The sequence below is a fragment of the Loxodonta africana genome, chromosome 4 (genome assembly GCF_030014295.1).
Source record: "Loxodonta africana isolate mLoxAfr1 chromosome 4, mLoxAfr1.hap2, whole genome shotgun sequence".
Lineage (NCBI taxonomy): Eukaryota > Metazoa > Chordata > Mammalia > Proboscidea > Elephantidae > Loxodonta > Loxodonta africana.
Window position 1 is genome coordinate 89537493 of NC_087345.1, and position 11424 is coordinate 89548916.

At 42.5% G+C, this 11424-nt stretch overlaps 1 protein-coding gene across 1 annotated transcript; it reads left to right on the plus strand.

Annotated features, from left to right (window-relative positions):
- The first annotated feature begins 4687 nt into the window (after positions 1 to 4687).
- Positions 4688 to 10047, plus strand: LOC100666418 (keratin, type II cytoskeletal 6A). The gene is made up of 9 exons (XM_064284189.1): positions 4688 to 5255; positions 6523 to 6737; positions 7093 to 7153; positions 7275 to 7370; positions 7495 to 7659; positions 8175 to 8300; positions 9155 to 9375; positions 9598 to 9632; positions 9742 to 10047. The coding sequence occupies exons 1-9, from the start codon at positions 4737 to 4739 to the stop codon at positions 9957 to 9959; spliced, it is 1656 nt and encodes a 551-aa protein (XP_064140259.1). The 5' UTR covers positions 4688 to 4736; the 3' UTR covers positions 9960 to 10047.
- Positions 10048 to 11424: the final 1377 nt, after the last annotated feature.

Genomic DNA, 11424 nt, shown 5'->3' on the forward strand with positions numbered 1-11424 from the left:
CCCCAGAACTTCTGTTAGCCCAGGACAGGAACCATTCCCGAAGCCAACTCTTCAGACATGGATTGGACTGGACAATGCGTTGGAGAGGGATGCTGGTGAGGAGTGGGCTTCTTGGATCAGGTGGACACTTGAGACTATGTTGGCATCTCCTGCCTGGAGGGGAGATGAGAGGGTGGAGGGGGTTAGAAGCTGGCGAAAAGGACAAGAAAAGAGAGAGTGGAAGGAGAGAGCAGGCTGTCTCATTAGGGGGAAAGTAACTGGGAGTGTGTAGCAAGGTGTATATGGGTTTTTGTGTGAGAGACTGACTTGATTTGTAAACTTTCACTTAAAGCACAATAAAAATTATTTTTCAAAAATGTCGTTGGAATTTGGATCAGAATTGCATTGTATCTATAGATGGCTTTTGGAAGAATAGACATTTTTACAATGTTAAGTCTTCCTATCCATGAGCAAGGTATGTTTTTCCACTTCTGTAGGTCTCTTCTGGTTTCTTGCAGTAGTGTCTTGTTTTCTTTGTATAGTCCTTTTATGTCTTTGGTAAGATTTATTCCTAAGCATTCTATCTTCTTGGGGGCTACTGTAAATGGTATTGATTTGGTGATTTCATCTTCGATGTTCTTTTTGTTGGTGTAGAGGAATCCAACTGATTTTTGTGTGTTTATCTTGTATCTTGATACTTTGCTGAACTCTTCTACTAGTTTCAGCACTTTTCTGGAGGATTCTTTAGGGTTTTCTGTGTATAAGATCATGTCATCTGCAAATAGAGATACTTTTACTTCTTCCTTACCAATCTGGATGCCCTTTATTTCTTTATCTAGCCTAATTGCTCTGGCTAGGACTTCCAGCACAATTTTGAATAAGAGTGGTGATAAAGGGCATCCTTGTCTAATTCCCAGTCTCAGGGTGAATGCTTTCAGAATCTCTCCAGTTAGGATGATGTTGGCTGTCGGCTTGGTATAAATGCCCTTTATTATATTGAGGGATTTTCCTTTTATTCCTGTTTTGCTGAGAGTTTTTATCATGAATGGGCGCTGGACTTTGTCAAATGCCTTTTCTGCATCAATTGATAAAATCATGTGATTCTTGTCTTCTGTTTTATATATATGGTGGATTACATTAATTGTTTTTCTAATGTAGAACCATCCCTGCACACCTGGTATGAATCTCACTTGGTCATGGTGAATTATTTTTTTTTGATATGTTGTTGAATTCTATTGGTTGAGGATTTTTGCATCTACGTTCATGAGGGACGTAGGTCTGTAATTTTCTTTTTTTGTGGCGTCTTTACCTGGTTTGGGTATCAGGTATATGCTGGCTTCATAGCATGAGTTTGGGAGTATTCTGTCCTTTTCTATGCTCTAAGTACCTTTAGTAGTAGTGGTGTTACCTCTTCTCTGACACTCTGATAGAACTCTGCAGTGAAGCCGTCAGGGCCAGGGATTTTTTTTGTTGGAAGTTTTTTGATTACCTTTTCAATCTCTTCTTTTGTTATGTGTCTATTTTGTTGTTCTACCTCTGTTTGTATTAGTTTAGGTAGGTAGTGTGTTTCTAGGAATTCATCTGTTTCTTCTAGGTTTTCAAATGTGGTAGAGTACAATTTTTCATAGTAATCTGATATGATTCTTTTAACGTCAGATGGGTCTGTTGTGGTATCTCCCTTCTCATCTCTTATTCAGGTTATTTGTTTCCTTTCCTGTTTTTCTTTTGTCAGTCTGGCCAATGGTTTATCAATTTTGTTAATTTTTTCGAAGACAAAGCTTTTGGTCTTTTTAACTCTTTCAATTGTTTTTCTCTTCTCAAATTCATTTAATTCTACTCTAATTTTTATTATTAGTTTTCTTCTGGTGCTTGAGGGTTTTTTTTGTTGTTGATGATGCTCTCTTTCTGTTTATTAAAGTTGCAGGGACAGTTATTTGATTTTGGTCCTTTTTTCTTTTTGTATGGGTGCATTTATTGATATAAATTGACCTCTGAGCACTGCATTCTCTGAATAACACAAAATTTAAGTAATAAGGTAGATTGTTACACTGACAAGAGCTCAAATATATTCTGGAATTAAAAATCCAGTGACTATAAACATGAATGTGTTCGATAAAATCTTCAGGTGACTCACAACATAGATCTAGGGAGATGGAGGCATTAAGCACAATGATATCTGCATTGAATAAGGTTGTTTTCATGAAGTGAAAGAGGAAAAAATAACATTTGTATACTAATTTATTAGGTTAATATTTTAAATAATACAATATTCAACACATGGATATGTGAATAAAAACAAAACAAAAACAAACCAAACCCATTACCACTGAGTGGATACCAACTCATAGCAACCATATATGACGGAGTAGAAGTGCCCCATGGAGTTGCCAAGGAGTGACTGGTGGATTCAAACTGCTGAAGTTTTTGGTTAACAGCCATAGCTCCTAACCACTACACCACCATCTAAATTTAACCTAGTGGAGGAAAGTGAGGCATTTCCCTCTTCTCTTCAGGAATTACCAAAAAAACAACCAGGAGAACTAGAAGCATAAAGTAAACTCCAATCACCAAAATTAAAATTAAAAGACCTTAAAATCTCTGAACCAAAAACAGAAGAAGGACTCACAGAAATAGAAAAGTATAATCAAAAGGGTCAGGAATACTGAGAGGGATGCTTACAGCTGCAGATCCAAGAAAAGGCCAGTGAAGAACACTCTCAAAAACCGACAAAACAAAACCAAACAACATTGTAAGCACAAAGCAAAACCAAACAAAGCCTCGCATTGAGGTTTTTCTACATACCAGGCACTGTTGACTCATTTAACTCATGCAAAGTCAATGCCAATGGCACTTCCTCAGGTCTAAACCCAAGAATCCCTTGTTTGCAACAACGGGAACAGGGTGTGTGGGCTGGGGGCAAGACCCCATTTGTCATGAAGCCTCCAGATGCTATGAAGCCAAGGCTGAATAACGAATCAGAGGTAAGCCTCATTTGTAGCACAATTTCTTGGTAAGAAAAAGAAAACACAGAGACTGAATTGTAAACCACCCACCAGTGATCTTGATTGACTGGCTAGAATTAAAGATAAAAAGAATTATTCACACAGTCCTGGAATATGGCCCCAATATCTCCCCTCAGGGGCCAGGTGGCACAGAAGTTATGCACTTGGCTGCTAAACCACTAGCCGCTCCATGGGAGAAAGATGTGACAGTCTGCTTCCATAAAGATTTACAGCCTTGGAAACCCTCTGGGCAGCTCTATTCAGTCCTAAGGAGTCACTATGAGTCAGAATTCAACTCAGAATACATTCTGCAACGTATGGCTATGCCAGGAGGACTTTACCTCAATCAAAGATGATTACTATCCAGTAAGGAAAAATCTCAGGGCCCACAAAAGATACTACACGGTAAAAAATCAAAGGAACAGAAAAAACAAAAGGCAGAAAAAGGACACTCACCAGAAAATAAGTCACTGTGAAATATTAACGAACAGCTCAATGAAATAATTACCTCTAGATCAAAGGAGAACGAAGGGACCATAGACTAAAACAATAAAATATAAAACATTAGATTGCAGAGTTCAGAAAAAAAGCAGAGAAAATAAGTAAATAAAGGAAGCCATGTCAGAAACAAAGGCCAAACTAAAAGCAGCACAAAGGGATTAGACATTGCTGAATGCCCAATGATGGACATACAGAAGAAGGCTGAGAGAAGCCAGCAATATGACATGAGGATCGGAGAGTGTGAAAAGAGCTGCAAGCAAAAATATAACTATGAAAGACAAAACAGTTTCCAAGCATAATTGGAAACCATAAGGAAAAGAGAATATACATGAGAGACTGGAGATTGTATACACAGAGAGAGAACCCACACTGCAGAAAGGCATAAAGAAGGGAAGCTGCTAGAAGGATATACAAGGAACCGGTAACAGTGCTTTCCTACAAATAGGGGAACTGAGTGGCTGGGGAATAGTCTTAATTGAAGCACATACTTTGTTTCATAAATGTGTGTTACATATTCAATTTTAAATATGTGAATAAATGCGTAAATAAAAAATATTCAATATTATAAGTAGACATTCAACTATGTCTACATCGGGAAAAAGGTAAATACATAAAAGAAACTTCCTTAGCTTCTAGATTTAACTACTAGTTTATAGAAAATACAGAGAGGGTGGTGGGTATATAGGAGTTCATTTTGTTGTTCTACTTTTTCAGCTGAATAAATAATTAAAAGAAAAAATTTTTAACTTAATATTGGCTTTTATTGAGAACACAGTGATCCTTCTGTTGGGGCATATGCAATGGATTACATCTGATCTCTAATGTCCCAAATGGCAGGAAAGATTAGGTCGGGGAGAAGAGATCACTCAGTATCACTCGGTGCATTGTGATACACGACCATAAAATGTCCAACCTTTGCTGGAGACAGTGACTAACTCCTGACTACAGTGAATTGGGAATAGTCTTATTGTATTGTGATCAAGTCAAAGCTGGAAGGCAGGAGAATTTTTCCCTGACTAAAGGAAACTAAAACAGCAACCCTCACATTTCATAACTTTTCTAATAACCTGGGTGTGATCTCACTCTTTGTAAAGCTCAGCCCTTCCCACCTTGCAAGCTCTCCTTCCAGGGCTGAGCCCAGCCCATTCTCACCATATATAAAGTGCGCTGGGAAGCCCTGCTCAGAGTTTCCCTCCTGTCAGCTCCACACCACAGCTTCTCACACTTTCCTCACCTTCTCATCTTTAGAGAACCATGTCTAGCAAATCCACCATCATCCGCCGTGGCTTCAGCACCAGCTCGGCCAGAGTCCCTGGAGTAAACCGCTCAGGCTTCAGCAGCGTCTCAGTGTCCCGCTCCAGGGGCGGTGGTGTCCTCGGTGGGGCCTGTGGAGGAGCTGGCTTTGGCAGCAGGAGCCTCTATGGCCTGGGGGGCTCCAAGAGGATCTCCATTGGAGGGGGCAGCTACATCACAGGGGGTGGATGTGGCAGCAGAGTTGGAGGTGGCTATGGCTTTGGAGGAGGAGCCGGGAGCGGATTTGGTTTTGGCGGTGGAGCTGGTGGTGGCTTTGGGCTTGGTGGTGGAGCTGGCTTTGGTGGTGGCTATGGGGGCTTCCCTGTCTGCCCACCTGGAGGCATCCAAGAGGTCACTGTCAACCAGAATCTCCTCACTCCTCTGAACCTGCAAATTGACCCCACCATCCAGCGAGTGAGGACTGAGGAACGGGAACAGATCAAGACCCTCAACAACAAGTTTGCTTCCTTCATCGACAAGGTGAGACATGACAATGTTTTTCTCTCCATCAGGTATTTCAGAGTCTTCTAACTGAGAAACAATGAGTTTGCTGCCAGTGGGGAGACTTAGGAGGAGAGAGGAGGGGCCCTGATTAGCATTCCACGAGGATGCCACACTGGCTCCATGTTGGCAACAGGCAGAGGTGATGCAAATAATTTTGAAATAATTAATCTCTTCAGTGGCCCTCATTCCTGCCTAGCAAGAGTTATCAGCTTCTGACGATCCTGAAATATAGAAAAGAAATAGAAGAATGTAATGTGTTCCCTTTTACTTGTGAAGTTTCTAAGCAATTACAAAGGAAAGTCCAGTCATAAAGAGCCCTGAGCTCTGGAAAGGAGGGGAAGAATATGAGTTTATGTTAATAGTGGAGGAAGAATTTGGAAAAGGATAGCTAAAAACTCTGCACAACTTAATGACTGTAATCAATGTCACTGAATGGTACACATAGAAATCATTGAATTGGTGTACCTTTTTTGCATGTATTTTCTTCAAAAATTAAAATAAGTTATTTAAAAAATAATAAGGAAAGAATATTTTGCCCAGGTGCAGAAGCATTTATAGAATTTATAGAAATAAGAGCTTATTCTAGAAAAAGAGGATGACCATCACTCAAGAATGTTTAAGAGGATACTCATGCACTGAATGGGAACTTGGATTCCAATCTAGCAATTAGGGAACAGTTAACATCCCTTCTAATTGCTCCCGAAAACAAACTCATTGCCATCAAGTTGATTCTGGCTCATAGTGGCCCAATAGGACAGAGTAGAAATACCCTCATAGAGTTTTCAAGGCTGTGATCTTTAGGGAAGCAGACTGCCACATTTTTCTCCCACACACAGGTTCATGAGTTCAAACCCTGAACCTTTTGGTTCGATTGTGCTTAACCAATGAGCAACCAGGGCTACTACTAAAAAAAAAAGTTTTGTAGAATAAATCCTGTAAATGCTATTTTGTTAACAAAATTTATGTTTCTTCTGCTCAGGAGGACAGACAGTGTTGAAAATCACTGATAGGCTCCATAACTAGGGGCTGAGAAAAGCTCAAAAACCCTTGGGGGAGTTCCATGGAGGGTCTGCGAACTGTGAAGGAAAAACATTTGGGAAGCAGAACTCTCAGCTTGAGCCCTGAGCTGCTCCTCCAAGGCCAGAACCATGGAGACTTCCCAGACCTGCTTGGAGACCTGAGAACACAGGCACTTCTTTCTTTCCTTTGCCTACGCGTGACCACTTGTTTCCTTCCCCTCCAGGTACGGTTCCTGGAGCAGCAGAACAAGGTCCTAGACACCAAGTGGACCCTGCTCCAGGAGCAGGGCACCAAGACCGTGAGGCAGAACCTGGAACCCTTGTTCGAGCAGTACATCAACAATCTCCGCAGGCAATTGGACAGCATCCTTGGGGAGAGAAGCCGCCTGGACTCTGAGCTCAGAGGCATGCAGGACCTGGTCGAGGACTACAAGAAGAAGTGAGTTAAAGAGAATTTGTAGGGCTAGTCCTTGAGGATGGCCCTTTAAGAAATAGATATCACCAGATATAAAATGGGCTTTACAATTCTTTAGCAAAACCAGTCCCATAGAAATAAAACTCACGAATTACCGTCTACAGCCAAATTAGAAAAACAACAGGGAAGTAGGGGTAGAAGAGGAAGGGTAATAAAGGAAAGAAATTGATGAATCATAAAAATCATTCTTTATGCTCTCTGTGGAAAGAAAGCTAAATTTGTAACTATTAATCTTTATGGACAGCATCAGATCTCAGGCTGCCTTTCTATATCATCTTACCCACTGGCTAAATTCTATTCTACCTTTTTCTTCTTCTAGATATGAAGATGAAATCCACAAGCGCACAGCAGCAGAGAATGAATTTGTGACTCTGAAGAAGGTTGGTTGATTCAGATCATGGATTCAGGTTTCTTTATAGGAGCAGAATTGGTAGACAGCCTAAAAATTGAACAGGCTGGGGATGAGGGCTCAGCTGATTTAAGGTGTTGGTCTTTCCCCAGGATGTGGATGCTGCCTACATGAATAAGGTTGAACTGCAAGCCAAGGTCGATAGTCTTACAGATGAGATCAATTTCCTGAAAGTCTTCTATGATGCAGTAAGTATCTCTATCCCCAGGTTATGTAGTCTAGTGGGGTTCAGTAATGGGTGGAAGATTCTTGGGCTGGGATCCCCTGTGAATGTCTCTGGAAAAGGTGATCTTACAATCTTCTGTCCTGCAGGAACTGTCTCAGATGCAAACCCACATCTCAGACACATCTGTGGTCCTGTCCATGGACAACAACCGCAACCTAGACCTGGACAGCATTATTGCTGAAGTCAAAGCCCAATATGAGGAGATAGCTCAGAGGAGCCGGGCTGAGGCTGAGTCCTGGTACCAGACCAAGGTGAGCAGTGAGTTGGCAGCTGTGAGGAAACCTGTGCCCCTCTCGCTGATGGTCCAGTTAGCTGAACCAGCAAGAAAGTGGTCTTGATTTGAGAAATGTATTTCAGAAAAGCTGGGGTCATCTCACAGGATATATGTCCTTTCATGGTTAAAGTGGACATTTACAGTATTTATGCCCAAATATATTAAGTAAAAGAATGCAACTGCAAGAGGAAACTACCTTAGATAAGCAGCTAGTGATCTTTCATTTTATCTTATTCCTGAATCCTGGGTCTCAGAAACATTGTACAGAATATCACCTTCCCGGAAGAGAAGAAGATCAACAGTAGTCCAATAATAAGAATGCTATGTGATTCAGTTGTACAGTAGCTAAAAACCTTGAAACATCAACTTTTCCCACATTCCCTAGATGAGAAACCATTAGGTTCAAGTTTTTTGAATGCCTGGTCAAGAATTGAAAGCCACTGTCGGCATGTGAAAACCCATACCCAGTGTCTCTCTCTCTCTGGGCCACAGTATGAAGAGCTGCAGATCACCGCAGGCAGACATGGTGACGACCTGCGCACCACCAAGCAGGAGATTTCTGAGATCAACCGTGTGATCCAGAGGCTGAGGTCCGAGATCGATCATGTCAAGAAGCAGGTACAATAGTGGGGGAATAGAGGGAAATAAAGAGGGCGATGGTGAATGAAAGCAACATTCCCTTGTTAGTCAATCAGGCAGTCATCAACCATCATCTGTGCAGATTTCTGGGTTCTGAAGGAACAGCAGGGGAGGAAAGATGATCCAAACCAAGAGTGCGATATGAACATGAGGAGGGAAACATTCCCAAGTGTTCAGATCTGTAAAAATTTAGGCTAGAGGCATTATAAAGGATGTACACAAGAAGAATGACTGACTTGGAAATTGCAAAGGAACATATTGGGAAGGAAAAATGCAGAAAGCTTGAGAAATCTAGTGGCAAGTCTGTTCAAGTCAAAGGTCAAAAAAGAGAGAGGAGAAAAGGCAGAGTGTGAAGAGCAGTGTTGCCCAAGTGTGTTGGAGACTGAGGTGAGAAAAAGGCAAGATCTTTAGAGTGTGAAGTGAAAACCCATCACTTTCACTGAGGATGTTTTTAATTTCATGTAGGTTAGTGTGTCATCCTCATCAGATCATCAATAATGGTCCTGGTTTGACTTTGGAGACAATACAACAAAATGAAGTGAGAATCTTCATTCCAATGTCCCCTGGACTTACGTTCACTGTACTGTCTTCCATCTGTCGCCACCCACGTCCTCATTCAGGGTGGTTAGCACAAATCAGCATGGGTTTTCATCAAGCGGCTCCCAAACCTGAATAGTTTTAAAGTGTTCAGACTTTGTAAGAAGAGTCAAAGCTCTTCCTCCATCAGTTCTGTGCTGTAGGATTCTACATCACTGGGAAAGAAGAGGAACCAGGAATAGTCACCCCTGAAGGAAGAGATTACACATTCTTTCTTCTTCTTTTTCCCTGTCTAGTGTGCCAGCCTGCAGGCTGCCATTGCTGATGCTGAACAGCGTGGGGAGATGGCCCTCAAGGATGCCAAGAACAAGCTGGCGGGGCTGGAGGATGCCCTGCAGAAGGCCAAGCAAGACATGGCCCGGCTGCTGAAGGAGTACCAGGAGCTGATGAATGTCAAGCTGGCCCTTGACGTGGAGATTGCCACCTACAGGAAGCTGCTGGAAGGCGAGGAGTGCAGGTGGATAACTCCTACAACTTTCTCAAACTTCTGGGTGGTGTCTCCCCAATATCCAGCCCCTGAGCACACCATTTGGCCACTATAGTCATGACCATAATTGCTACTCTTGGAAAACAACGAAAAGGACCATTTCCCCTGGACTATTCCTTATATTGAGGCTTCCCACACTAATTCAGTGAATGGCTCCCTGAAATCTCATCTTCCCTGTGTTTCTTCTCATAGGCTGAATGGGGAAGGCGTTGGACCAGTAAATATCTGTAAGTACCTTTGCGTGCCTTCCTGCAATACCTTTGCTCTTCTGCATTCAGGGTGCCAAAAGGAGTTTCACCATGTTTCATTGTTTCCCTGTTTCTCTACCCCTCACAGCTGTGTCTCAGTCAACCATCTCCAGTGGATATGGCAGCTCCAGTGGTGTTGGCAGTGGCTTAGGCCTGGGTGGAGGCAGTGGCTACTCCTACAGCAGTGGCTTCAGTTCCGGGAGTGGCAGAGGCATTGGAGGTGGCCTCAGCTCTGCTGGGGGCAGCAGTTCCACCATCAAATATACCACCACCTCATCCTCCAGTAGGAAGAGCTACAAGCACTGAAGTTCTACCACCAGCTTCCGGTTCTCCAATGCTTCAGGCCCATCGCCAGCGGCACAGCCTCTACCTCAGGCTGCCTCTCTTCTCCTGGTCTCTCGTCTTCTCTGCTGTCTGAGTTAGAGCTGATGTTGCCTAGTGTCCTCATTTCCTCTCTCTGCCTATACCTGCTCCATCTGAGCTCCCTTTTCACACCATCACAATGTCGGCCTCTGAGTTTACATGATAATTTAATCTCATGCGATGGTTCGCTTTGTTACTAAATTACCCATCTCTTGCCGCCAATATCCTGCATCTGAGGCTAAATGTTTCAACAGAATTCCCTCTGCCACTGGTATTTACAGAAATTCAGTCTGGATTATACTCCAGAATAGGACAAGTTCCCTTTGATTTCCAGTGGCCTGGAGTTCCCCATCTTACAAGTGTTGTGATCCTCCCTTGCAGTGGCCGTGAAGGCGCAGGTGACAAGTCCTGTGATGTACAGAGTCTGTATCCCTGTGATGTTTTCTTTGCTCTTTGATCTCTTGTCATTGCCAAATAAAGCAGACTTATAATATATTGCATTGTTTCAGTTTCTTTGCCTTGGCACCAATCTTTCTTAAGACTTTTCGCCTCACAAAATCTTTCTCATTTTTGAGAGATACCCCAAGTCCCCGTATTCCTCACCCCCTCCTTACAGAAATTTAACAAACAGCAATTTGGCATTGTGATGCTCAGGGTTCCACCTCATATCAGATCCCATCCTAAATGTTTAGCAAGTGAAATGGGAAGGATCTGGTCCACCTTCTGATTGGTGTCTGAGGCCATGCCATCCCCTGTCCCACCACTCATCCTTAATTTCCAGTTAGAGAAACATATTCCTGGCCAACCAAATCAAAAGAACATTTGACAAGAGCATAGAATGTTTGGTTTATACTTAGAATTGCCTTCCTGACCAAGAAACTTACCTGACAACATGTACCCAGAGCATCAAAAAATGAGCATACTTTTGAATTATACTTCTAAAAATATATCCTGAGGAAATAGTACAAATGCAGAGAGATGTGCTTACATAGATGTGTATCACAAGAATATTCACAACAGGGAAAAACTGGAAGCACTACAGTAGATCAAATTGAGCACCCAACACACTCAGACACAAAATTCAAATTCTCATTTCTTGAACTGTGAAGGCAAGCCAAGAATGGAAATTCCCTTCTCCTCACTCTCTAAGAATCTAAAGCAGTCCTGGGCCTCCCATGGAGATCTAGGAACAGTCCGGTCTGTGTTGCTCAGAAGGGATGGTCCATATCCTCTTCCACATGTGACCTGGCCTGGTTTGACTTCTATGAGTGGGTACAAGGAAACTCAGGACTCAGAGAGAGGTTGGTCTGTCAACTTGTGCTGCTCCAGGGCCACACTAGTCCCTGTTTCTCCGAAAAGGGACAACTATCCCGCTAGCTCCCTGGCTATCATATCAGAAAAGGAATTT

Coding starts and splice junctions, on each gene's coding strand:
- LOC100666418 (XM_064284189.1), top strand. CDS start 4,737: ATGTCTAGCAAATCCACCATCATCCGCCGTGGCTTCAGCACCAGCTCG. Junction 7,660..8,174: donor AGTCCTGGTACCAGACCAAG/GTGAGCAGTGAG, acceptor TCTGGGCCACAG/TATGAAGAGCTGCAGATCAC. Junction 8,301..9,154: donor TCGATCATGTCAAGAAGCAG/GTACAATAGTGG, acceptor TTCCCTGTCTAG/TGTGCCAGCCTGCAGGCTGC.